Here is a 24,631-nt window from a genome sequence, read left to right on the forward strand (position 1 = left end):
TGAAATCAGGAAGTGTGATTCTTTGTTCTTTTCCAAGATTATATTGGCTATTTGAGGTCCCTTGAGATTCCATATGAATTTTAGGATGGACTTTTCTATTTCTGTAAAATGAATCATTTTTTTTCTTTTTAAAAAATTTTATGGCTGCACCCATGGCATATGAAAGTTCCTTGGCCAGGGATTGAATCTGAGCCACAGCTGTGACCTACACCTCAGCTGTGGCAACTCCCAGATCCTTTAACCTACTATGCCAGGCCAGGGATTGAACCCACACCTCCACAGCTACCTGAGTCACTGCAGTTGGATTCTTAACCCACTGTGCCCAGGCGGGAACTCTAAAAATCTTAATGATAGAAATGTTTTAAAAAATTTTTGTTTCTTGAACTAACTTTGTTCTTCAAGTTTTAATCTTGTTTCTTCTCTCTCACACTTTTATTTTCTTAAAATAGCTGGTAATCTTTAATTGTCTATTGATATTTATAAATGAATTTCTTGATTTAACAGTGTAGATAACTTATACTGAATATCTTACACTGTTTTGAAGATCTATTTTGACAACAGATCTCTTTAGCGTGTAATTGGAAGAAACTTATTGGCAGGCTTTTAGATGTAAATTAGGTGAGTTAGGGGATGCTGTTGACATCCGTGATTGCCAGAATAAGGAAAACTTTATTCTGGAGCAGAATGTAAAATCCTTTATAGTATTTCATTTTTATGAGGAGCTGCCTTGTTTGCTTCTTCTTCCTGTGTTGTGGAGGTTCAGAGTCCCCTTGAACATTGCTTGATTCCGGAGAGCTTTACTCCTTTATGTCAGTTGCTTTGTATATGCAGGCCCAAATGTTTTGCAGTATTTCTGTAGTTACTTAGATGATCACCATGTGGCCTGCACCCCCCCCCCCCTTATTTTACTTTTTGTTCTGTCCTGGGAATGTCTTTGTGAAGGACAGCTATCCCTTCTGTAGGATCCATCTCTTATTCTTATTTTGGATTTTAATTTTTTTCTGTTCTGGTTACTGTATCAGAATCTGTCAGCTTGCCAATTGCTGAGATTCTATAATTTCTGATCACTAATAGCACCCTTTTCTTGTTTCCAACACTGCAGATTTATTTTCCTTTTTCCCTTTACCTTTCTCCTGTGTTTATTCTCATTTCACTGGGATTTTAGAGAAAATGGTGAAATAAATGCATGTGCTCAGTCTGATTTTATTTATTCAACACTACTTAGTATGTGTAGGTAATGTTCTGGCTTCTGTGAATGAGACAGAGAGAAGTGTCCCAACTTTTACAGAGCTTATATTTTTATGGGGGAGACATATTGACCATATGAGCAAATAAATAGCAGACTACAGTAGAAGTAGTAGTAGATTATGGAAAGTAACTTGGCCTGGGAGACTCAGAGGGGGTGACCTATAAATTGACATCTGAAGGAAATGAAGCCTGTCTCATGAAGGGCCTTGGGAAGAGACCTCTAGGCAGAAGGATTAGAAAATGCAGAGACTTGGAGTTCCTCTTGTGGTGCAGTGAAAACAAATCCGACTAGGAACCATGAGGTTGTGGGTTTGATCCTTGGCCTCGCTCAGTGGGTTAAGGATCTGGTGTTGGAGTGGTGTAGGTCACAGACGCGGCTTGATCTTGTGTTGCTGTGGCTGTGGTGTAGGCTGACAGCAAGAGCTCTGATTTGACCCCTTCCCTGGGAACCTCCATATGCCTTGGGGTGCGGACCTAAAAAGACAAAAGACAGAAAAAAAAAAGAGAAAAAGAAAAAAATGCAGAGACTTAAGGGGGAGGAAGGAACTTGCTTTATCAAAAGGAAAGTGTGTCTGGAGATTAGTGAACAAAGTGGCTAATGGTATGAGATGAAATGGGTGAGAGGGGAATGTCAGATCTTACAGGAACTTGTAGTCTTTGTTCAGGAAATTGGACTTTAAGTAAAGTGAAAAGCTAATGAAAGCTTTTAGAAAGGGTGCTATTCAGTCTGATTTTTTCTTTTTTTATAAAAAGATAATTTTGGCAGCTATGTAGTGATTGTATTTGGTTTGGATGTTGACCATGGAAATGTGAGAAATGAAGTTGTGGCTATATTTTGCAAGGAGTACCTATGGACTTTTGTGATGATAAAAGAAACAAGCTGAGTCACAAATTACAAGTTACTTGGCTTTCACCACTGGCTTGTGCTCCTTACCAGTATACTGAAAGTTGGAGGAGGGAAGATCAAGAGTTTTTTTTTTTTTTTTTTTTTTTTTTTACATTTGAAATGCTTGTGAGTCATCAAACTTTGGGGAGAAGTTAGAGCTTGAAAGTATAAATTTTAGAACCATTATAACAATAATGTTTAATGTTTTGGGTCCATGGATTATCCAGGAAGAGGGCTGAGGACAGTCCTCGAATGTTACTATTAGAGATGAAAAAGAATCTGGAGAAGGAGGAGAAGACAGTGGAGGAGATAAAGAGGAATGGCTGATGAGAAGGGAAACCTGGAGAAACTGAAAATCGAGTAAAAAAAATTTTTTTTCAAGGAAAAAAGTAGTCCTCTTTGTTGAATTTTTGAGAGTTGGTATTAAAATGATTAAAGAGAAATGTCTGTTGGATTTGCTAACAGGCTCTTGTCCTTCTTGATCAGTTTCACTGGGTTGGTAACTGGAATGAATTGATGAGTGAATGGGAAACTGAAGGCAGAAAGTATAGACACTTCTTTAGGCAGAAAGTATAGACACTTCTTTTTTGAGAAGTTTGACTCCGAAGAAGTTTGCAGAGATGAGTGGGTAGCTTGAAGAACAAACCTAAATTCAGTGTTAAACTCTAAAAGGCATACTATAAAAAGCTTTACCTATTACTATTTCTTGAAACTTTTTTTAGAAGTTCTGAGCATACCCTGCCCCATCCAAACCCACATCTACTTCTCTTGTACATTATTTTTAAGCAAATCTCATATTTCAGTTACAAGTATTTCATTATACAGTTCTAAAAGACCTTTAAAGGCATAACCACAATAAAAAATTAAGAATAATTCCTTATTATCTAATACCCCAACTGGTGTTGAAATTTTCAGGTTTCTCATAAGTGGTTCACATACTGCATATGGGTGATAATTTTTTTGCTCTCTGTTATTTTCTCTTTTATTCCTTGCAAATTATATGTTAAACTGCATCACCTGTCCATTTGAATTTACTGTTTTTGTCTCCATCGTGTATGTTAACACATTCCTTGAATGAGTTCTGTTTTCCTTATAAATTGTAATTGGGATCCAAGGGCCTGAGGAGTTTTTTTTTTCTTCCTGGGAAGACTACTTAGTAGGTAGATATTCTATCAGGAGGCACAACATAGTCTACTTATCTGTTTTTGTGATGTTAGCCATCATTGTGTTTAGCATTCAGGTCATTCAGATCATTTCAAGTTGAAAAGACTTTGAACTTTGGTGATACTTTGATTTTATCATTCCTTCTTCATTTTTTAGTCACAGTGATTCTAAATTGAGAAATTGTTCTTCATCTGCCACTTAATTATCCAGTGAGTGGTACAGTTTGAATAGAAAAGGCAGGATAAATGCTTTATTCTTTCCCTGTAATTCTTTTTTAGATGTTTCAATGTATCATAGTTATTATTGATGCTCAAATAGTCTTATAATGGTCAGCGGGAGCTTCTTCAAGCTAGCCCTTGGGTCCTTAGCAAGATGCCGGTTGTCTTGGATGACTTGCTTACAATCCGGAATAATTAAATGTTCTTGTGTCATCTAATATATGTCTAATCTGAGACCTGGAATTAACTAATTCTCCAAGGATATGGTATTTGGAAATAACTTATTTGTCTTTACTTAAATTAAAAAAAATTTTATAGTACTCCATTAAGCATACTTAATTTATACAGCCTTTTAAATTGTTTCCTTTGGTTCTTGGGATATGAATTTTCTTAATTGTTTTGCCCCTTACCACCATGATTTTAAGCATTTGGGGAATTCTTTTTCTTGCTTTTGAGTTCAGGTATGTATTAAAGCAATTTAAACAAATATGTTTTCTGACTTTATCCAGCCTTTTGATCTGTTTGGAGTAAGAGGGGTGGCTTCTTGCATTAATTAAATCAACATATTGAGTAAAGTTCTCCTATTGCTATTCTCTTTGGGATAAAAATGCTCTTAGAATGTCAGAAATGACCTCATCTGTGACTCAGTAAAAACTACTTACTTCCCTAGTGTTTTATGTTTTCCCTAGATACTTTGTTTGCTTTTTATTGGTAATCTTAATATATTATGGCTAAGGTCAGTTTTGCTTCTGTGTATTTGATATAGTTCAGTCTTTAATTTGGGTAGGGAGAAAAAAGAATGGAAAATTTTTTTTTTCCTTTTGTAATACTTTACAATTTTTGGCTTGAGATCAGAGAGAAGGAAGAAGGCAGAAAGGTCACTGTGGAATTGTATGAACTTGTAGGGGTTGAAATTAAAGGTACCAAATAAAGAAACTTGTCTTCTGTTACAATATTCTTCCTACTTCATGTGTTAATGTCGATCTGAATTCTGTTGAATTTCTTTTTTTCCTACAAGAGTGTGAGGAACATAGATATTATGGTTGTAGTTTTATAAATTATGCCAGGCAGCAAACTCTAGTGCTATTTAGAAAGAAAAAGAACAAAGCAATGAAAACATGGGCAAACAGTTCTTGCTAAGCCCTAAAATATATCACTTTTATTCATCCATACAGAAAACAAGCATGAGGCCAAGAGGAGGCGAACAGAGAGAGTTAGGCGAGAGAAGATAAATTCTACAGTAAATAAGGATTTAGAAAACAGAAAGAGGTCTCGAAGTAACAGCCATTCAGATCATATCAGACGAGGAAGAGGAAGACCTAAAAGTGCATCTGCCAAAAAACATGAGGAAGAAAGAGGTATGAGTAAATCCAAGTAGTTTTTTTTTTTTTAAGTATTAAAATTTTCTAAGATCTTAATTAGATAGTAGTGAAGAGAGTATTTGGTAGGCATTGAACTCAGGGACTTAAAATCCCAACTCATATTTCAGTTTGAGAAGCATTTCCTCCAAGGTAGATATTTGATTTTTAAAATCACATAAATTTAATATTTATTGAAAAACTGAAGGCTTAAATTAGGTAAAATTCACCTTGCTGTAAATTGATGATCATAAAGTTCAGAGATAATAATTTGTGTTTCTCCTGGTAAGGCCTGTTTTAAAATAGGTATATATATATATTTTTTTCTCGATTTATACTTTTGGTGGCAGGGGTGAACCTTCAGCATATGGAAGTTCCAAGCTAGGGGTCAAATTGGAGCTCCAGGTGGCAGCCACAACCACAGCTACAGCAACATGGGATCTGAGCCGTGTCTGACCTACACCACAGCTCATGGCACTGCCAGAGCCTTGACCTGGGGCCAGGGATCCAACTAACTTGCATCCTCATAGATACTTGTGGAGCTCGTTTTCGCTGAGCCACAACGGGAACTCCTGATTTATACATTTTTTAAAAAAACCCTTTATCATGGAAAATTTAAGAGATTACACCAAAGTAAAAAGAATAGTCCATAATGAACCCCCATATACCCATGAATATCTTTTTAAAAGTGAAACTTTGAAGCCAGTAATTAATGAAAAAAAGAGATAGTTGCTTTTTATAATTCTTTAAAAACCTCTATCAAGGAAATCAATCATATTTCAATTAAAAATAAATAACAGTGTAGTTAGACACTACAGAAACCTTTGTTAAAATAATTTCATCCTCAGAGTTCCCTTTGTGTTGCAGTGGAAACGAATCCGACTAGGGACCATGAGGTTGTGGGTTCAATCCCTTGCTTTGGCATTGCCGTGAGCTGTGGTGTGGGTTTCAGACATGGCTCAGATCTGGCGTTGCTATAATTCTGCTGAAGACTGGCAGCTGTAGCTCCAATTACACCCATAGCCTGGGAACGTCCATGTGCCTCGGGTGCAGCCCTACAAAAGTAAAAATAAAGAAAAAAAAGAAAGAGTTGATGCAGGAGAATCACCTTGATCTAATCCTTAAAAATAATAATAATAATTTCATCCTCAGTGAAATGCATTTATAATTTCTCGTGTTATTTGTGAGTTATACTTTGCTTTTCAGGTCTGGCCTTAGGTGTTCAAGTATTCAAGCATGAATGTATTTTAGACCTTGAATATTATTTTTTTACCTGTTCACTATTTCTCCCTGCTTTGTGTGCTTAAAATTAACTGCTGTTAGGGAAAATAACTTCACTGGTATAGCTTTTAGCAAAGTTAAAAATTCCTTAATTTGTATGACTAAAGGATTAAGGTTTATAATGTATTTGACTATTTCTTTGAAGACTGTGCTTTGATACTCCCTGAGTCGATTTTACTGCTTTTTCCTCTTTCCTTCTATTATGCTGATATTCTGGAGAGTTTGAGTTATTTTCTCAAAAAATGTGCTTCTTTAACAATACGATGACCAGAAAATGTATACTAAAGACTGTTTCAGAAGGAAAACTAGGTAAAGAAAAGTTATCAAAGATAAGACAGGGAAATACTGCTTGTCCCAGAAAACAGAACATTCTTTTCAGTTGAAGTAAAGGGAGTATAACTCAAAGAATGGAAAAGGAATGCTTCTGGTGGTGGATGAGAGGAAATGAGAAAACAGATAATATGACAGTTTTTTATTTGGGGAAATGAAGTCTCTGTATATGTAGGTTTGAATCTTTTATGCAATATTAACTTGGCAAAGAAGAATTAGTTTAGCTATAAATTTAAGTATTTTTAGTTTATTATAGAAAAGTTTTTAAGAAGGCTATTTCTAGAGTATGTTTTTAATACAAACAAGAAAGTGCTCAAAGCAGTTTTTGTATAATAAACTAGAATCTTTTAATGTAGGCCAGGGATGGGAGCAGTCAGCAAACTTTTTATGTAAAGAACCAATTATAAATTATATTTTAGGCTTTGTGGGCCATACAGTCTATCACAGCTACTCTGCTCTGTCATTGTGCCTGGAAAGCAGCCATAAAGAATATGTAAATGGCTGGGCATGGCTGTGTTGTAGTAAGACTTTATAAAAACAAATGGTAGGCCAGATTTTGCCCCTGGGCTGTATTTTACCCAGCTTTAGGGCGGACCATGTTTTCTAAATATAATGCTGGTAGGAAATAGAAACTTTTGAAATGTCTATATATTTTATTTTATTTATTTATTTTGTCGTTTTAGGGCCGCACTAGCGGTATATGGAAGTTCCCAGGCCTGCACCACAGCCACAGGAACGCTGGATCTGAGCCGTGTCTGCTACCTACACTATAGCTCATGGCAGCACCGGATCCGTAACCCTCTGATCGAAGCCAGGGATTGAACCTGTGTCCTCATGGATACTGGTTGGGTTCATTACTGCTGAGTCACAATGGCAACTCTGAAATGTCTATATATTTATTTATTTATTTATTTATTTATATTTTTGTTTCTTTTTAGCTAAAGAAGTTTTGGGTTTTTATTTATTTTTTTATTTTTATTTACTCAGTGAATTTATTACATTTATAATTGTACAATGATCATCACAATCCAATTTTATACAATTTCCATCCCACAACCCCAGCGCATACTCCCACTCCCATACTGCCTCTTTTGGAGACCATAAGTTTTTCAGTCAGTGAGTCACTATCTGTTCCGCAAAGTTCATTCTGTTCTTTTTTCAGATTCTACATGTCAGTGAGAGCATTTGATGTTGATGTCTCATTGTATGGCTGAGACATATTTTAGAACAGACTTCTTTGATATTCTTCTTAGTGTTAAGTAGCTACTTGAGTTCAGTATGTATTGATTCCCTGCTCATATGGCACATGAAGAATTTGAAGCAAGCTTTACCTTTATTTTAATAAGGAAAAACCTGGCAATGTGTCTAAAAGCACATTTTTAATTGACTATTTTTTTTTATATTTTGAGAAAGATGGGAAGAAGAGCAATCAGAAAAGGAAATCTTTTAGGTATCTAGGTAACAACATTATCATAAAAGTGAACCATTAAACTTAACATTTTTTGGTTAGTTTAAGTTTTCATATGTAGGAGGTATGATTATTCTGAATATTAGTAATGTAGGAATGACATTTTGACTGATTAAAATGTATTAATGAACATATAACGTAGAATTGATGTAGGCTTAAAATTAAAGATGGTGGATTGGATAAACACATCTAGCTCTGTGCCCTCCCATAATCCTAGTAAAATGACAGGAAAGGGGTCTTTTTTTTTTTTTTTTTTTTAATCTTTTTACGGCCTCATCCAAATACAGCATATGAAAGTTCCCAGGCTAGGGGTCAAATCGGAGCTACAGCTGCCAGCCTACACCACAGCCATAGCAATGCAGGATCCAAGCTGCATCTGCGACCTACATCACAGCTCACTGCAATGCCAGATTCTTAACCCACTGAGCAAGGCCAGGGATCAAACCCGTATCCTCATGGATACTATTTGGGTTTGTTATCACTGAACCACAATGGGAACTTCTGGAAAGGGATTTTTTTTTATTTTTTAATTTTTTTATTATTTATTTATTTATTTTTTGCCTTTTCTTGGGCTGCTCCCGTGGTATATGGAGGTTCCTAGGCTACGGGTTGAATCGGAGCTATAGCCGCCAGTCTACGCCAGAGCCACAGCAATGCGGGATCCAAGCCACGTCTGCAACCTACACCACAGCTCACAGCAATGCCAGATCCTTAACCCACTGAGCGAGGCCAGGGATTGAACCTGCAACCTCATGGTTCCTAGTCGGATTCGTTAACCACTGAGCCACGATGGGAACTCCGAAAGGGATTTTTTTTTTAAAGTGCCAAGTCCCACAGGTGTGAGTGAGAAGCAGCAAAATTCTGGAAAGTGATAACTTCTTTAGCAGACCCAAGAAACCTAAATTGTAATGTCCTTTGAGAAAACCTAAAAAAGAAACTGATTTTTGTTACACAACTGTCTTAAGGTCAGGGATTTATGTATCAGTTATGTCTGAAAGGGTAGAGGTGAAGTTGAGGCTGAAAACAAGATTATTTGAAAGTGTTTTTAATAGCCGCCGGCCTACGCCAGAGCCATAGAAACGCGGGATCCGAGCCTCGTCTGCAACCTACACCACAGCTCACGGCAACGCCGGATCCTTAACCCACTGAGCAAGGCCAGGGATCGAACCCGCAACCTCATGGTTCCTAGTCGGATTCGTTAACTGCTGCGCCACAGCGGGAACTCCCCAAAATCTCTTTTTTTCTTTTGTGTTTTTTTTTCTTTTAGGGCTGCACCCATGGCATATGGAAGTTCCCAGGCTAGGGGTTAAATTGGAGCTATAGCTGCCAGCTTACGCCACAACCACAGCAATATAAGATCCAAGCTATGTCTGTGGATGGACAGCTCATGGCAGGGACAGATCTCTGACCCACTGAGCGAGGCCAAGGATCGAACCTGCATCCTCATGGATTCTAGTCAGGTTCGTTTCCACTGCGCCACAATGGGAACTCCCTCTTCGAGTCTTTACTCAGTCATACTGTGAAGTAGTGTGAAGAAAGACTAAAGACACTTTCTGATATTCAGGGTCTCAAAAATTTGCTTCCTGCACTCCCTTTCTCAGGAAGCTACTGCAAGTATTATATGCCATCAAAGTGAAGAAATAAACCAAGAAAGTATCCTGGACCTAGGACACAGGGTCCAATTTGAGAGAGATGAGAATCTCCAACATGATGTTGAAGAGAGATCTCAAGATGATAATTGTGCAGTAGGCCTAGAGAGCAACCATTTCAGATTGGAGCAGAAGGCTTTCCTCAAGAATTTCTTTAAGAAGATAAAATTTATGTGTGTAAACATTCCGAAAGATTTATCCAACTATGAGAGAGTTTGGATTCAATTAGTAATGAAATTAAGCAAATGAAAAAAAATCTCTTCAGAAAAAAACAACGTACAGGAAAAATGAATAATGTAAACACAGTGTTGATCTCATTAGAATTGGGATTAAAAAATCAGAATTGGGGTAATATAAAACCTATATTGGAAAGATGGAATAAAAAGAGTTGGTGGGGGCAAGAGACAGAAAAGGAAATCCTGTTTTTTCATGGTGGAAAATCAGTTAATAATGCCTAAAACTAAAAATCCATGATGGTGCATTAGAGAAATAAGTCACTTAGGTAGAAACCAAAAGGAACACCTGAAAAAGTAGTCGCATTTGGAGAGTGGAAAATGTGCATTAGAGCAAGAGGACTTGTGGTTTTTTGTAACAACTTTTGTAAAAATAGTTAGACTCTATCATGTTTAACTTTTTTTTTTTTTTTTCTGGTCTTTTTAAGGCCAACCTTAGGCATATGGAAGTTCCCAGGCTAGGGGTGGAGTTGGAGCTGGAGCTGCACCTGCAGGCCTCTGTCAGAGCCACAGCAACACAGGCCTGAGCCAAGGACCTGCACCACAGCTCACGGCAACGCCGGATCCTTTACCCACTGAGCACTGAGCGCGGCCAAGGATGGAACCTACACCCTCATGGATATTAGTTGGGTTTGTTACCAGTGAGCCATGATGGGAAATCCTCATGTTTAACTTTGAGTAAAAAGTCAAAACAAAACAAAAACAGATAAAAATAGAATCAATAGTAGAGCCTGAAAAGATAATTTGTGAGAATATACAAAGATTTTAATTATGATTTTAACTGGCTTATGAGATACTAGGTGATTTTCCTTTTTTCTTTGTTTTTCAAAATTTCTACCTCGAACTTCTCTTACATTTGTAATCAGGAGGGGAAAAGTAGAAATAAATATTGGTTATTCTTATTTTCTGTATAGCAGGGTGAAGAACTTAATTGATTTGTAAATATATTCACCATTGATATTCATCTTTAGGGTGAGGAAATCATTTTGACTGAGACAGTGAGTTTCTGCTGGTGAGATTCTTAAGAAGTGATGTAGATATTAGACTTTGTGTATAGAAATATATATAGTCTCCATTTAGTCTTAGAATTTAGTTCATGGCATTTCAGTAACTCCTTTGTGTAATTTAAAAATTTCTGTTCATAGAGTTCTCTTGTGGTGCAGTGGGGTTAAGGATCCAGCAGTGTTAGTGCAGCAGCCCAGGGCACTCCTGTGGTATGGGTTTGATCCCTTCCCCTCAAATTTTCACATTTTGTAGGAGTGGCCAAAAAAAAAAAATTCAGTTCAGTAGCATGACACTTTATAACATTTAGCATACATTGTAGTACATATTAGTATTGTCATTTAAAGAAATACTTGAAAACTTTAAAAATATTTTTACTGCATCTACTGCCTTTATATTAAAAGCTTTCCCTTTTTCTTTTAACAGAGAAACAGGAAAAGGAAATTGACATCTATGCTAACCTCTCTGATGAAAAGGCTTTCGTGTTTTCAGTCGCCTTGGCAGAAATAAATAGAAAAATTATTAATCAAAGACTTATTCTCTGATATTTGTCACAAGGTGTGTGTTGAAACTTTCTTCAGGATTACATCAGCAAATTCTCAAACAGTAATGGACTCTCAGGAGCATTCTGACTGCATCAATAAGGGCCATTGATTGTTTCTTTCCTTATCGTAGCCTGTGCCACACTTTTTTGAGCAAAGCTGTAGGCTTGGACTGTTCTGGGACTTCCTTGTTTACCAAGGAGTATTGTCAGTGTTTTGTGTTTGGGATGTTGTGCATTTACCACCCCACGCCCCAAAAAAGTGCTGGATAAAGGATAAAGGGGTGGGGTTGGGAGTGGAAGTATGAAAACTAGAAAAATAAAGTGATAGTTCGCAGGTTTGCCACCAGAGATGCAATATTTTAAATACTTTGAGAAAGAGTGATTTTTAAATATATATATTTCAGGTTTTCAGCACTAACTGATTGCATATTTACAGTTCATTTAATAAATTGGCAATTGATATTTTATTGAATGAGGAATTAGGAATGTAAACTGTAAATTTTGTCTTAAATTGATTTTTTTCTTGGTCTTTATTTTTATGACTTAAGGTATGAGTTATTTTTTAGAAACTTTCTAGATAGTTTGGAAGTTTGGGTGCTATATGAAGAAAAACATTTAAGGATATATCATCCTTCAGATGTAAACACCTTGTTTTCTTGAATGTAATTTATTTATTGGTTAAAAACTTTTTTGCTCTCAAGATGGTGCCTGTTAACCTTAACATAAAATATATTTATTACATACAAAATATTTCTTAGATAGCCACTTTTAAGCAGTAATGTTCTTTCTGAATGGATGTTCATTTATACGTCTTGAAAATTATTTAAATTGTTACTTAACCTCACTCTGGAGGAAAAAAAAATAAACCTTAATATTGAAACTAATAGATTCAGTAGTGTGGCATAAGCTTTTTGTTCTACTGAAATTTGTGAAATATATTTTAAATTATTAATTTTCTAGTGTTAATTTGTTTTATACTAAATGCCTTTTCATTTTTGCATGTCAATTTAATGCTTACCATATTCAAGTTTGATAAGGACTTTTATTATTTTGAGTCAACAGTGGCATTTGTGCCCCTGCTCTGTGCCTCCCTCCCACCTCACCCCAATCTGTTGGAAGTTCTAAAGCCTTATTAGTGAAGGTAGGCATCAGTTAGACTTAGCCCTTTCTTAAGAAAGTTTTCCTTTCAATTTCAACAACTTCATTATCAGCTTCAGTCTGCTTCTCTTGCATAACCTCTCCCAGAAGACATTTACATTTTTTCTACTTTATTTAAATGGTAGCCAGCAGAGGGAGCTTAAGAGGTACTCCATCTAGGTAGGATGTAGGGTTTTCCTAAAAATTCCCTTTTCCCTCAATCATACTTACCTCCAGGTACTACTAAAATTACCTTGTATGTATTTTAAAGCCCTAGTAATAAAAGTTTATTCCCAGGAATGTCAATGTGATCATATCTATGAAATATAAGAAAACTTTTCATTTTGAGGGGAAAAAAAGTATTACCTAAAAATGCTCATGAACTTACACAGGCATACCTGGAGATATTGTGGGTTCAGATCTAGATCCCTGCAATAAGGCAAGTGTCAAAATAAAGCAAGTCACAAGAATTTTTTGGTTTCCCAGTGTATATAAATGTTATGTTTATATTATAATTTATTAAATGGATAATAGCATTATGTCTAAAAAAATGTACATACCTTAATTTAAAAATGCTTAATTGCTAAAAAGTGCTAACCATTATCTGAGCCTTCAGCAAGTCATAATCTTTGCTGGTGAAGGGTCTTACCTTAATGTTGATGGATGCTGACTGAGCAGGGTGGTGGTTGCTGAATTTGGGTTGACTGTGGCAAATTTTTTTTTTTTTTCTTTCGTCTGTGTCTGTGACATATGGAAGTTCCTGGGCCAGAGATCAGACCTGTGCTGTAGCAATGAACCAAGCCGCTGCAGTGACAATACTGGATCTCCAGCCTGTTATGCCAACTCTGACTGGCAAATTCTTAAGATAAAACAACAATGAAGTCTTGATGCTTCCTTTCATGAGTGATTTCTCAGCGTGCAATGCTATTTGATACCATTTACTCAGAACTTCTTTGAATGGAGTTTTTTTTTTTTTTTTTTTTTTTGTCCTTTTGAGGCTGCACCTGCAGCATACGGAGGTTCCCAAGCTAAGGGTCTAATTGGAGCTGTAGCCACCAGCCTATGCCACAGAAATGCCAGATCCAAGCCGCGTCTGCGACCTATGCTACAGCTCATGGCAACGATGGATCCTTAACCCACTGAGAGAGGCCAGGGATCAAACCTGCAACCTCATGGTTCCTAGTCAGATTTGTTAACCACTGAGCCACGACAGGAACTCCTTGAATGGTGTTCTTGTTGTGGCGCAGCGGAACCATGAGATCACTAATTGCAGATCACCATAACAAATATAATAAGTACAAGATACTGTGAGAATTACCAAAATGACACAGAGGTACAAAGTGAGCAAATGCTGTAATAAAAATGGCACTGATAGGCGTTCCTGTTCATGGCTCAGTGGTTAACAAAACTGACTAGCATCCACAAGGACGAAGGTTCAGTCCCTGGCCTCGCTCAGTGGGTTAAGGATCTGGTGTTGCTGTAAACTGTGGTGTAGGTCGCAGACGTGGCTTGGGTCCCCATTTGCTTTGGCTGTGGCTCAGATTCGACCCCTAGCGTGGGAACCTCCATATGTCGTGGGTGTGGCCCTAAATAGGCAAAAGACCAAAAAAAAAAAAGCACTGATACCCTTGCTTGATGTAGTATTGGTTGTTATGGCATGACATCTGTGTTTTCTTCCTGAAAGTACTATTAGAAGTCTTTTTTTGAAAAAAAAAAAAAAAAGAAGAAGAAACTGCACTGAATCTACAAACCAAATAGGAGGAGAATCAGCACTTTTTCTGATAGTGACCCTTCCAAAGTGTGAATACAATGAATGTTTCTGTTTACTTATCTTTCAGTAAAGCTTACAACTTTCTCCATAGGGAAAAAAAAAAGAAGTCTTTTTTCTGAGATAAGAATTCCACTGGAAAAATACTTGACTTTCTAAACTCTGGTTTTGATTTTCCAATTCTGACTGTAGAAATGTCTTAGCAATGTATTTAATTTTTACTTTCCTCTCAACCTGCATGTTTGTCCTTTAGATTGGGAGAAATTAAGTTCTTTACATACTTCATACAAAAGTATTAATCAGATTTGATTCTATATGTGAAAATATGCTTAAGAATACTCACTCACACTGCCAAATTTAATGTATTCTTCCCTAAAAATTATGTCTATCATTCTTTGAAATACTTTTAAAATTATTTCCATATTACCTTTTGGTTTTAGTGTGATGCCTTACTTCCTTGAAATTTTACTAGCATTTTCTATCTTTTTAGCATTTTAAAATACATTTTTTTAATAATGAATCTCATTTCAATTTAAAAAATTTTGTGTGTAGCTGGTGGCTTTGTTTTTCTTTTACTAATATGCCTTGTTTTCATCTTTGGATATATATATCTATAGTATATTTTGTATATATGCATGTACATGTTTATATATTTTACTTTTTAAAGTTATTCTTTTGTGCTATTCAAACCACTTACTTTAGCTAATTAGCAGTATTTATTGCTCCAAGATTACAATTATAATAATGACTATCCTAACATTCAAAGCAAACTCTCTGAATGAAAAGTATGAGGCACATAATAGAAGCTCTGGACTGAACTGAAATAATTCTTTTTACCATGGTAAAATATTTTCCTTTTGTATTTTTTTTTTTTTTCTTTTTTGACTGCCCCAGGGCATATGGAGTTTCCAGACCAGGGATCAGATCCAAGCCACAGTTGCAACCTAAGCAGTGGCTGCGGCAATGCTTGGTCCTTAACCCACTGTGCTGGGCCAGGGACTGAACCTGTGTGCTCCCAAGACACTATTATTGTTCCTGTTGCACAGCAGCGGGAACTCCTTTTTGTGCTATTAAGGAATCTATTTTATCCTCATTGTTGAGGGGTCCTCCCCTGCCACTCTATAATATTTTATTAGTTTACAATCTGTGCCCTTTATTTCTTTTCCTTGCCTTATTGCATGTGCAAGGACTTAGTACCATGTTGAAGAAGAATGCTGAAGAAGATGCTTGCCTTGATTCCAATCTGCCCGTGGGGTGGCAGTGGGGGCAGGGCGGGGGGGTGGGGGATATTCAGTCTTATACCATTAAGTATGATGTTAACTGTTGGTTTTTGTTGTAGAATACTCCTTATCAAATTAAGTAAATTCTCATCTATTGCTGTTTGCTGAGAGTTTTTAATGAACAGAATGAATTTTGTTGAACTCATCTGAATTTTGTCAGATGAGTTTTCCACATAAATTGATATTTTTTCCCCTTTAGACTGTTAATATGGTGGATCACATTGATTGATCTTTTGATTGTTGAGCCCTGCATTTCTGACATAAGCCTTAGTTGGTTATGTTTTTTTATTATTTTTATGTATTGATGGGTTTCACTTGCTGATATTTTCTTGAGGATTTTTATTTCTGTGTTCGTTTCATGAAGGATATTGAACAGTAGTATTTTTGTATTGTCTTTATCTGGCTTTGGAATCGGGATACTGGTTTTACATAACGAGTTAGTAAGTATTCCATTGTTTTCTGTTTCATGGAAGAGATTGTGTGGAATTAAAGTTACTCTTTAAATGCTTGTTAGAATTTGCCATTGAAACCCTCAGGGCCTAGAGATTTCTATTTCAAAAGGATTTTTACTATCAATTCAGTTTCTTTAATAGTTCTTGAACAATTCCAATTATCTGTTTCTGTTTGGGGGAGTTTTGGTAGTTTGTGATTTTTAAGGAGTGAGTCCATTTTATCTAAGTTGTTGAATTTATGTGTATAGAATTGTTTATAGTATTCCGTTTCTTTTTTTGTTTTTGTTTTGTTTTGTTTTTGCTTTTTAGGGCCGCACAGGCAGCATATGGAAGTCTCAGGCTAGGGGTTGAATCAGAGCTACAGCTACTGGCCCATGCCAAAGCCATAGGGGTCCAAGCCATGTCTGCAACCTACACCACAGCTCACAGCAATACCGGATCCCCAACCCACTGAGCAAGGCTGGGGATCGAACCTGTATTCTCATACATGCTAGTAGGATTTGTTTCCACTACGCCACATAGAAACTCCTTTTTTTTTTTTAATGTTTTGTGGTCAGTGGTATTCCCCCCATTGTTTTCATGTTAGTAATTTGTGTCTTCTTTCTCTCATGTGTCAATCTTATTAGAAGTTTATTAATTGTATTGCTTTTGTAAAGAATCAGCTTGTGGTTTATTGGTATTTTCTGTTTTCTGTTTTAAGTTTTATTAATTTCTGCTTTTTGTTATTTTTGTTTTCATTTTTTATTTTTTTGGTCTTTTTGCCATTTCTTGGGCTGCTCCCGTGGCATATGGAGGTTCCTAGGCTAGGGGTCTAATCAGAGCTATAGCTGCCGGCCTACACCAGAGCCACAGCAACGCAGGATCTGAGCCACATCTGCGACCTACACCACAGCTCATGGCAACGCTGGATCCTTAACCCACTGAGCAAGGGCAGGGATTGAACTCACAACCTCATGGTTCCTAGTTGGATGCGTTAACCACTGCTCCATGACGGGAACTCCTGCTTTTTGTTATTTATTTCTGCTTGATTTCAGTTTATGTACTTCTCTTTTTTGTTTTCTTATTGTTGATTTAAGACTTTTCTAGCAGAAACATATAATGCTATAAATATGCCTTTAATCTTCATATTTGCTTTATACTCCAAACTTTATTGTGTTGTATTTTCACTTTTGTTCAGTTCAGAGCTATTTCTAATTTTCTTTGGTATTTCTTCTTTAATTTTTAAATGTTTGGAGGCTTTTCCAGTTATTTTTTTGTTACTGATTTTTAGTTTATTTCATTATCATTGGAAAACATATTTTGTATGATTTCAGGTCTTTGAAAATTGTTAATTTATTAGAACCTAAATATGATCAGTCTTTGCTAAATGTTCCATGTACACTTGAAAATAATGTGGATTCTGTTAATATCCACAGTTTTGTATCCTTGCTGATTTTCTATTACTGTTATCTATTACTGAGAGAGTGTTGAAATCTCCCGCTATAATTATGGATCTGTCTATTTCTCCTTTTAGTTCTGTCAGTTTTTGCTTCGTGTATTTTGAAGCTCTGTTGTTATATTGTCTTGGTGAATTGACTCTTTTATCATTAAATAATGCCTGTCTTTATTTTTGGTAATTTTCTTTACTCTGTAGTACTTGGTTTGATATTAATACCTTATAACCCATCTGCTTTGCTTTTTTTTTTTTTTAGTAACTTTTATTGGGGTATAATTGACTTCTTTTATTTAGTGTTTCCATGGTACACCTTTTACTTTTAATTTACCTCTGCAGTTATATTTGAAATGAATTTCTAATAGAGGGCATATAGTGGTTTATGTTTTAATTATTCTGACAGTCTCTGTTTTAATTGGTTTATTTAGACCATTTTTTATTTATATGTTTGGATTTAGATCTACCATTTTATTGTTTTTGTTATGAGTTCTTTCTTCTGTATCCCTTTTCCTGTTCTTTTTTGGATTTCTTGAAGGTTTTTAGTATTATGTTTATTTATTGCATTTTTTAGTAGTTGATATAGAGACTACCCTAAAATATACTTAATAACCTTTTTCAGTTTACTTAAAATCAACATTTTGCTAGTTCAAGTGGAATGTAGAAAACGTATCACCATTTATATCCCTGAGAGTAGCACAGCAGAAGTGTGCTGGGTCCATTTTTATCCCTTTACCCTTACCTCTTTCTGTTGTAGATGTCTTATAAATTGTAAAACTTGCAAGATAATGTTGTATATTTTGCTCATTATGGTACATATTTTTAAGAACTAAAGAGGAGAACAGTATATTTACTAGGATAAAAGAGTCAATTTGTTGGCAATTCTTATAGTTTACCTTCATCTGAGAATGTTGTTTTAATTCATGAAAGATATTTTCACAGGATATAAAATTCTAGGTTGGTAGTTCTTTCAGCACATTAAAAACCACATCACTTCCTTCTGGCCTCCATGGTTTCTGATGAGAATTTCATAATTTTTCATTTATATGAAATGTTACTTTTCTCTGGCTGCTTTCAGGAGTTTTGTCCTTCTATTTATCAATTCGATTGTGATGTGAGTGTGGACTTCTTTGAATTTATCCAAATTGGGATTTGTTGAGTTTGAATATGTCAGTACATATTTTTCACCAAGTGTAAAGTTTTCAACTATGCAACTGTATTTTCTATTCCATCTCCTTTCTGTACTTATTCTTTGGAATTGGAACCCACGGCCTTTTAATTTAAGGAAGAGCATTCTGTCACACAGTGTGTTTTAGAGTTCTTCCCATGTCTCAAACGCTCTCTCTCTCTCTTTTTTTTTCTTTTGGCTGCACCTATGAGATGTGGATCCTGGGCCAGAGACTAATCCTGGAATGCAGTGCCACAGCTGGGTGACAACACTGCTGTACCACAGGGAACTTCCTCAAAAGTTCTTTGAGGAAGAACCGTCATGGCTCAGTGGTAATGAACCTGAGCTAGGGCCTCACTCAGTGGGTTAAAAGTCCAGTGTTGCCATGAGCTGTGGTGTAGGTCACAGATGTGGCTCAGATCCTGCATTGCTGTGGCTGTGGTGTAGGCCAGCAGCTGTAGCTCCAATTTGACCCCTAGCCTGGGAACTTCCATATGCTGCAAGTACAGACCTAAGGGAAAAAGAAAAAAGGTCTTTATTTTGGAACTATATGAAGGTAATGAAAGGTTTTGTGAAGTTAACCAGACTCATCTGCATGGATAAGTATAGCCAAAGGATAACAGCAGATTTATGAACCAATTTCCAATTCTTCCTCAGCAAGGAGTTAATGGTAATTTTTCACTCTTGTAGAAATACTTATTCTGCCTCAGCCTAGAATCTCTATTATGTAACTCAAACCTTTTCATTCTAGAGTGTTTTGTATGTTAAGATACTCATTATTGTAGTTGTGATCTTTGAGCAATGGACAAAATTACTGCTTTCCAATTTGCTTTACAAAATAGTACTTCTGTGATGCTTCGTTTCTAACCTGAGTGCTTAGTGCATCCATTTGGTGGGGGTGTTCCCTATGGCAGTGGTCTTCAATCTGGGAAATGAAAAGGCTTTCTAGGACAATACATAGGTACTGATATAATTTTTTAAACACATACTATACAGACCATAGAGCATAATGAATTAGAGTACATCTTTCAGTTGTTTTTGGTATACTAAGAAAATATGATGAAATATGCAGAACTAAATTTGCTATTTAACCATTTTTAAGTGTATAATTCAGTGGCATTAATTATATTCACAGTGACAATCTTTATCACTATCTATTTTTGAAAATTTTTTATCACTCCAAACAGAAACTATGTAACTATTAGGCAATAACTTCCCATTCTCCCTTTCCCTAGCCCATGGTAAGTCTTAATCTACTTTGTCTCTGTGATTTTTTATTCTAGGTATTTCATATGAGTAAAAAAATACAATATCTGTCCTTTTGACAAAGTACAATATTCTTTTGTGATAAAAATGTTCAACAAATTGGGTATAGAAGGAACAGAGCTCAAAATAGTAAAGGCCATACATGGCAAACCCACAACCAACATTATACTCTGGTGAAAGATGTGAAAGCTTTTCTTTTAAACATAGGAACAAGGGAAGGTTGCCAACTCTCACCATTCCTATTGAATATATTGCTGAAAGTCCTTGTCAAAGTAATCAAGGAAGGAGAAAAAAGGCATCCAAACAAGAAAGGAAGAAGTAAAATTGTCTTTGTTTCCAGATGATATGATCTTACATATAGAAAATCCGAAGGGTGCCACAAAAAAACCCTACTAGAACTAATCATTGAGTCCTGTAAAGGTTCAGGATATGAAATTGATATACAGAAAACAGTGTTTCTATACCTTAACAATAGAGTACCTGAAAAAGAAAATCTCATTCACAGTAACATCAAAAACAATAAAAAATACACTTAGGAATAAATTCAAAGAGGTGAAAGATCTGTACACTGAAAGCTAAGAGACTTTGAGGAAATAAGTTGAGGAAGGCACAAAAAAATGGAAAGATATCTGTGTTCATGTATTGGAAGAATTCATATTTTTAAAGTGTATATAATACCCAAGGCCATCTATTGATTCCATGCAACCAATGGAATTTCAAAATTCCAATGGCATTTAAAAAATTATTTTAATTAATTGATTTATTTATTGCTTTTTAAGGCCACACCTGCAGCATATGGAGATTCTCAAGCTAGGGGTCTAATTAGAGCTACAGCTGCCAGCCTCTGCCACAGCCACAGCAGTGCCAGGTCCAAGCCATGTCTGCAACCTACACCACAGCTCATGGCAAGGCCAGATCCTAAACCCACTGAGCAAGGCCAGGGATTGAACCTGCAACCTCATGGTTTCCCCTGCAGCACGATGGGAACTCCCCAATGGCATTTTTATGGAAATAGAAAAAATATAAAATTTGCGTGGAGTTGCAAAAGACCTTGAACTGCCAAAGCAATGCTGAGAACAAAGTCACCATATTTGCTGACTTCAAACTATATTACAGTGCTATAGTAATCAAAAATGGTGTTTGCCCCAGTGTTCCCCATGCAGAAGTATGAAGTTGAACCCTTTATATCACTCACAAATCTCCTAGAACAAAGCATAGGCTGTAAGGTCCTTGACATCAGTCTTGGTGATGATTTGGATTTGACACCAAAATCAAAGGCAACAAAAGCAAAAATGACTACAACAAACAACTTAGGAGTTTCTGAATAGCAAAGGAAACCATCAACAAAATTAAAGGACAATTTATTGAACAGGAGCAAACATTTGCATATCATCTATTTTATAAGGTGCTAATATCAAAAACATGTGAAGAACTCATACAACTCAATAGCAAAAAAAACCCTAATAAATTCATTTAAAAACGAGCAGAGGAGAGTTCCTTTGTAGCACAGTGGGTTAAGGATCCATCATTTGTTTGGGTTGCTGCTGTGGTGTAGGTTCAGTCCCTGACCTGGGAACTTCTACATGCTACAGGCTTGGCCAAAGAATAATAATAGTAATAATCAGAGGAACTGAATAGAAAGTTTGCCAAAGAAGACATACAGATCGCCAACAGATACCTAAGAATGTGCTAAACATCAGGGAAATGTAAATCAAAACCATAATTAGATACTACCTCACATCAAAAAGAATGGCTGTTATCAAAAAAATTGTGGCAATTGTGTGGATAAAAGGCTATCCTGATGCACTTTTGCTGGGAATGCAAATTGGTATAGCTACTATGGAAAACTGTGGAGATTGCTCAAAAATTAAAAACAAAACTATCATATAATCCAGGAATCCTAATTCTGAGTATGTATCCAAAGAAATTGAAATCAGAATTTTGTAGATGTGTCTGCATTTCCATTTCATTGCAGCATTACTCAGAATAGCTAAGATAAAAAAAAAAAACCCTCAAATTTCCATTAATGGCTAAGTGGATAAAGAAGATATGGTACATATAATCAATGGGATTTATTTTGCCACGAGAAACAAAGAAATCCTGCCACTTGTGACAACATGGAAGGACTTGAGGGCATTAAGATAAGTGAATAAGTCAGATTAAAAATAAATACTCTATATGATCTCATATGAGGAATATTTTAAATAAAATGAACTCGATAAAAAAACAGATTGTTGGTTGCCAGAGATGGGGGATGGAGGGTGGGTGAAATGGGTGAAGGAGATCAAAAGGCAGAAACTTCTAGGGAGCTCCTGTTGTGGCTCAGTGGGTTAAGAACCCGACTAGTATCCATGAGGATACCAGTTCTACTATCCCTTGCTCAGTGGACTAAGGATCCGACGTTGCCTGTGAGTTGTGGTGTAGGTCACATATGTGGCTTGGATCCTGCGTCGCTGTGGCTGTGGCTGTGGCTGTGGCTGTGGCCGGCAGCTACAGCTCCAATTCACCTACTACCTTAGGAACTTCCATATGCTGCATGTGCGGCCCTAAAAAACAAAACAAAGAAACAAAAAAGGCAGAAATTTCTAGTTGTAAAATAAGTCATAGGATGTAATGTACAGCATGTGATTGTACTTTATAATACTATATTGCAGTACTGAAATTTGCCAAGAGAATACATCTTAAAGGTTCTCATCACAAGAAAGGAATGGTAACTGTGTGGAGGTGGGTATTAACTAGACTATGGAGAGATGATCATTTCACAATATTCAAATCATATTTTACACCTAAAATTAATGTCATGTTGGTTGTATCTCAATAGAAAATAAAGAATTAGTACCAATCCTCAACAACTTCACAAAAATAGAAGGGGGAACACATCCTAACTTATTTACAAGGCTAGCATTAAACCCTGATGCTAAAAGTCAGATGAAGACAAAAGAAAAAAATTACAAACTAATATGCCTAAAGCATCAGCAAAATACTAGCAGACTGAATCCAGTAGCACATTGAAAGGATTTTATAACACGATCAAGTGGGATATTTTCCAGGAATTCAAAACTGGTTCAAAATATAGAAATCAATAAATGTAATGTGTCTCATTAATGGAGCAATAGAAAAAAAACCCACATTGTCATTTCTATGCACAAAAGGAATTTGACATAATTCCACACCTTTTCATGATAAAAAATGCATTGAAAACGAGAGCATCCTCAATATGGTGAAGACCATTTATGAAAAAGCCACAGCTGACATACTCAATGGTGAAAGACAAAGTTTTCCCCCTGAGTTCGAGAATGAGATAAGAATTCCCACTTTTACTGCTGCTCTTCAGCATTCTCCTAGCCTGGGAACCTCCATGTGCTTCAGGTGTGGCACTAAAAAGTCAAAAAAAGAAAAGAAACTTTAAAAAATTTCTTTTTTGGAGTTCCCGTCGTGGCGCAGTGGTTAACGAATCCGACTAGGAACCATGAGGTTGTGGGTTCGGTCCCTGCGCTTGCTCAGTGGGTTAAGGATCCGGCGTTGCTGTGGTTCTGGTGTAGGCCAGTGGCTACAGCTCCGATTCGACCCCTAGCCTGGGAACCTCCATATGCCGCGGGAGCGGCCCAAGAAATAGCAAAAAGACAAAAAAAAAAAAATTTCTTTTTTTACCCATTGGTTGTTCAGGAAAATGTTTTTAATTTCCTTGTGTTCATGAATTTCCCAGTTTCCTCTTGTTAATGATTCCTGGTTTCACACCATTGTTGTCAGAGAAGATATTTGGTATGATTTCAATCTTCTCTAATTTGCTAAGGCTTGTTTTCCAGCCTAATTTGTGGTCTGTCCTAGGAAATGTTCCATGTGCATATCAGCAGAGTGCTGATCAGTATTCTGTGGTTGGATAGAATGTACTGTATATGTCTATTAGGTCCATTTGTATAGTGCTCAAATCTGCTGTTTCCTTATTGATTCTCAGGATGATCTATCCTTGTTAAGAGTGTGGTGTTAAAGTCTCCAACCATTACTGTAAGACTAGTTATTTCTCTTTTTTATTTTGCTCTGTTAGTTTTTGCTTTATTCATTCAGGTGCTCCAATTTTGGGAACATAAATACTTGACAACTGTTATGTCTTCTTGATGGTTGACCCCCTTTGTCATTATGTAATGACCTTCTTTGTCTCTTTTTACCATTTTATTTTATTTTATTTTTGCTTCTTAGGGCTGCACCTGCAGCATATGGAGGTTCTCAGGCTAGGGGTCTAATCAGAGCTACAGCTGCCAGCCTACACCACAGACACCACAGCCACAGCAATGCAGGATCAGAGCTGTGTCTGCAAGCCACACCATAGCTCACGGCAATGCCGGATGCTTAACCCACTGAGCGGGGCCAGGGATCAAACCCACAACCTCGTGGTTCTTAGATCCTTTTCCGCTGTGCCGTGACAGGAACTCCTCTTTTTACCGTGTTTTTGGGTTTGTTTGTTTCTTTTTTAGGGACATACCTGTGGCATATGGAAGTTCCCAGACTAGGAGTTGGATTGGAGCTGGAGCTGCTGTCCTTTGCCACAGCCACAGCAATACCAGATTCCAGCCACATCTGCAACATATGCTGCAGCTTGTAGCAATGCCAGATTCTTAACCCACTGAGTGAGACCAGGGATCAAACCCACATCCTCATGGCTACTAATCAAGTACTTAACGTGCTGAGCCACAACAAGAGCTCCTCTTTTTACTTTTTTTTTTTTTTTTTTTTTTTTGTATTTCGAGGGCTG

At 36.5% G+C, this 24,631-nt stretch overlaps 1 protein-coding gene across 1 annotated transcript in view; it reads left to right on the forward strand.

Annotated features, from left to right (window-relative positions):
* C6H16orf87 (chromosome 6 C16orf87 homolog) overlaps nt 1–12,265 on the forward strand; it is a 32,193-nt gene extending 19,928 nt beyond the window's left edge. The window contains exons 3-4 of the mRNA XM_003355829.5: nt 4,692–4,874; nt 11,264–12,265. Coding sequence (XP_003355877.4) covers nt 4,692–4,874; nt 11,264–11,382 — 302 coding nt within the window. The 3' untranslated portion in view covers nt 11,383–12,265. The remainder of the gene's footprint in view (nt 1–4,691; nt 4,875–11,263) is intronic.
* Nucleotides 12,266–24,631: the final 12,366 nt, after the last annotated feature.

Source organism: Sus scrofa, chromosome 6 (genome assembly GCF_054392235.1).
Source record: "Sus scrofa isolate SSC_HxYL_T2T_F1_AM1 chromosome 6, Sscrofa_HxYL_maternal_Yorkshire_Landrace_v2.0, whole genome shotgun sequence".
Lineage (NCBI taxonomy): Eukaryota > Metazoa > Chordata > Mammalia > Artiodactyla > Suidae > Sus > Sus scrofa.